The following is a 3,862-nucleotide window of genomic DNA, read 5'->3' as shown; positions in this document are numbered from 1 at the left end:
TCCACGTCTAAAGCAAGCCATTTCCTCTTGTTTCACAGGCTTTTCAGGAGCTGCAGGCACAGCGCGGGGGGGTGGGGAGGAAGGCGGGTGGAGGAGAGGGAGGGGGCCCGCGGGCCGAGTCGAAATTATTCCGAAAGCCCGGGCCGACTCCCCTTCCCCTCCCCCACCCGCCCCGCGGCGGCGGCGGCGGCGGCGGCTCCCTCCTCCCCTCCCGCGGCTGCCCCCGCCCGCCGCGCTGTAACCCTCCTCCTCCTCCTCTATCCCTCCTCCTCCTCCCCGCGCTGCCCCTGCCCCCTCTCCTCTCCTCTCCTCCCCTTTCCCTCCGCGCCGCTCGCTCGCACTCGCGCTCGCTCCTCTCGCACCGTCAGTCACTCACACGCCCGCCCGCCCGCCGCCCGCGCCCGCACGCAAGGGGATGCGCTCCCGGCGGACCGGGCCGCCCGCCCGGGGCCCGGAGGGGACACGGCGCTGCTGGGGCTGGAGGGGTGGACCGTGGCTGGCGGGGAGGGGACTGCGGCTTTCTGCCTCTCACAGACACTCGGTCGCACACACGGGGCCGGGAGCCGGCAGCGGCGGCCCGGAGCGGGCTGTGGTCGGCGGCAGCGGCGGCGGCGGCAGCAGCAAGGGTTGCTCTCTCGGCTCTACGTACCGGTCATAGTGTGTTTAGGGCACCTCAGGCGGGGCTCCCCGCCGCCTTACACATGGTGAGGAGCGAAGGCGGCGGCGGCGGGAGAGGATGCGGGAAGCGGCGGCGGACACGGCCGGAGCGGTCCGGGGAATTTTTTTTCCTATTTTGATTGACTGTGCGGGAAACACAAAAGGTGGAGCCTCCAGCCCAAAAGGGGGGAAGAGGGTGACAGCCCGCCCGGAAGTCCCGCCCCTCTTCTCCGCGTTCATTCGCCGCCACGCTCACTGTCGGCGGTGCTCATTGGTCTGGACGCCTGTCCGTCGCTCGGCCCGGCTGCGCGCTTCCTGTTTGCCCCCCGGGTGGAGGGGAGAGACAATGAGCGGCCTAGGCGGCGCAGGTTCCCGAAAGCGGCTACAGCTCGCCTATTACCCCGCTGTGCCCGACTTGCTTGCCGGCTGCCGCTGCCAGGCCCGAGGCGCAGGCCTCTTCCACCTCGCAGGCGCTCGACACAGGCCTTGCCAAGCTGGAGCGGAGCTGAGCTGGGGAGGAAATCGTTCCCCGGTGGCTCAGCTCCACTCGACGCTTCCTCCATCCCGGCGGCAGCCTCGGCCGGATCTCCCCTGGGCCTCGCGCGCTTGGAATCACCGCTTCCCTGCACCGCCGGGAGGCCGCCGCCGCTCAGCCCCGGGGCTGCTGCTGCGGCCGCCGCTTCAACTGAGCAAAGCAGACCCGCCCCGCGAGCCCGGGGGGAGGGAGCTGGTATTGGGGGAGACACCCCTTCCGAGGCTGGAGGAGGATTTTCTCTGACATTCAGCTCGTAGATTCGGTCCCAGCCATCTCGGCCCCATCCCCCTGAGTCCCAGGTTTCCTTCCAGTTCATCTCCCACTTGTGTACCCTGGAGGCAGGCACTTAAAAACAAAGAAATAATTCACCTCGCAGAGAGGAGGCCTCCTTGCCAGTGGACCCAAAACAGCCACTTTTAAGTATATTTCATTTAAAATGTGGCATGTGTGTATATGTAAATATATATGTGTGTATATATATATTCAGAGGTGCAGAATACTTTTTTATTTTAAAAATCCAGTCACATAATCATATTCCCTTGTTTCTTAATCGTCTTGGTAACAAGTCAAACGTGGAAAAAAAACCATTAACGCTTGCCAACGTTTTTTAAATAGTGAATCTCAGCGAGTATTTTTTTTTCCTTGGGACATTTTAGTTATACTTTAAGATCTCGTCTCACTTATTAGATTAAGTTAACACTCCTTTTCTCTGGCATCCTTGATATCTTGCTGTCATCATGGGGAGGAAAATGCTGTTTTGTGTGTGTGTGCGTTGCCAACTAAGAGACATCTATCTCTGCCTGTTACCTTTAGATCTAATTGCCAAGAAAGGTTAAGTTAAAGAGATGGAAATGCTGTCCACGACAGCCTTTTTCTAGAAATCTGACTCACACAAGAATCCAGTTACTGTGATTATTATATTTTGTGTGACAACATTGTGCCAGGGATGGGGTTGTAAGTCCAGCACTGAAACTACATTTGTGTGTGACAACTAAAAAGAATTCGTAGTCCATTTACGAGTTTGAGTCCCAGTTCTAAAGCACTTATACTTCTGACCTATTCTCATAGGATAAGAGAAGTTGTATGGTTACTTGGCACTTAACTTGTACAAAAGATAGACTTCCAGGGAAGTGACCTAAAAATCACAAGCAGGCACAACAAGACTTTATATGAATCCAACAATGGGGTTGATCTCTTCCAAAACACATTTTAGTCTCATATTTAAGTACAAGAATCACTTTAAAAGCTAAGTAGTGTAAACACTGTACTATTTTACACTTCAGTTTTAAAGGAAATAAGCTGATGGGGGGGGGGGGGCGTGCTGAAGAGGAAGACAAGTGGAGTTGGAGAGGAGGGAAGTCACAGCATTGTCTCTTCTTAGCCCATAGATATGTTGGATAGAAGATAGCTCTCCCTAGAAGAGGCTTTTTTTTTCAGCTATTTTCCCAGGAATGGGAACATATGTTATGGGTCTAAGTATACCACCCCCATGCCCCTTTCACAAAGTCTTAGTCCAGCCACCCACAGAGAGTAAAGTATTTGGCCACAAGAATTCAATTCATTTCTTCATTGATACCACTTGACAAATGAAATCATTTTGAAACTTTTTTGGTCCGTAGACCATTCTGACAAAATGCAAAAACTTTTCATCCAATCCTTCTGAAAAGAAAAAATAACTTACCAGAGATAACAATTCTGCTGTTAATGCAATGGTTTTAAAAGATACATGTGCCAAAAGCATCACAATCAAATTCAGAGGACCCTCTCAGATCACACTTAAAAGGGTGATTGCCGTGGAATATTAAGAAGGTTGGAAATGGTCTCTGAAAAAAACAACACCTTTTCTTAACTATTCCAGTACTACAGTCAAACCTTGAAATACAGTTTATGTTAATTAAAAGCTACCTGTTTTCTCAGCAGAGGTTACCCTCTCAATAATACCTACTGCTACATTACATAGGAATCCAGAATTGCAGTTCCTTATCAAAAAAGTACTGTGCTGGAAACTATTTATACTTTTTCCTTTCCAAAGATGATTTGAGGGAGCTCTGTGCTGGCCACTGTTTACATCACAGTAGGAGATCTGGGTGTCACTTTCTTTTCCCTCATCCTCAATTTCCTCCCCTGGAGAGTATTATGCTAAGTGAAATACGCCAGTAAGAGAAAGACAAGTATCATGCTCTCACTCATATGTGGAATCTAATGAACAAAATGAACTGATGAACAAAATAGATCCAGAGAGCCTGGCCAGTGTGGCTCAGTGGTTGAGCATAGATCTCTGAACCTGGAGGTCACGATTGGATTCCTGGGTTGCCGGCCACAAATCAATGATTCTCTCTCATCATTGATGTTTCTATCTCTCTCCCTCTCCCTTCCTCTCTGAAATCAATAAAAATATTTTTTTAAATAGGTCCAGAGACATAGAAGCATAGAAAAGACTGCGGAATCTCAGAGAAAAGGCAGGGGAGAGTGGGTGGGGAGAGATCAACCATATGCTTAACTCATGTAGGCCATGGTGTAGGCCACGGTGAAGGTCTGGGGCCTGGGGCAGGGTGGGCTAGGAGGGGTCAATGCGGGGAGGGGAAGGAGACATATGTAATACTTTCAACAATAAAGACAATTTTTTAAAATCTTGTATGTGTTTTTGTAAATTTTCTTAAATCTTTGGAA

General features: G+C 51.2%; 1 protein-coding gene across 1 annotated transcript; it reads right to left on the bottom strand.

The window, feature by feature from the left end:
• LOC102422730 lies at nucleotides 1-2,071 on the bottom strand. Its single transcript, XM_023744778.1, has 3 exons — nucleotides 914-2,071; nucleotides 650-801; nucleotides 1-50 (listed from the first exon to the last, which is right to left on the bottom strand). The coding sequence occupies exons 1-2, from the start codon at nucleotides 1,506-1,508 to the stop codon at nucleotides 674-676; spliced, it is 723 nt and encodes a 240-aa protein (XP_023600546.1). The 5' UTR covers nucleotides 1,509-2,071; the 3' UTR covers nucleotides 1-50; nucleotides 650-673.
• Between the last annotated feature and the right edge of the window lie 1,791 nt (nucleotides 2,072-3,862).

Source organism: Myotis lucifugus, unplaced genomic scaffold, assembly GCF_000147115.1.
Source record: "Myotis lucifugus unplaced genomic scaffold, Myoluc2.0 scaffold_5, whole genome shotgun sequence".
Classification (NCBI taxonomy): domain Eukaryota; kingdom Metazoa; phylum Chordata; class Mammalia; order Chiroptera; family Vespertilionidae; genus Myotis; species Myotis lucifugus.
Note: the sequence above shows the minus strand (reverse complement) of the source record. Positions and strands in the feature narration are given on the sequence as shown.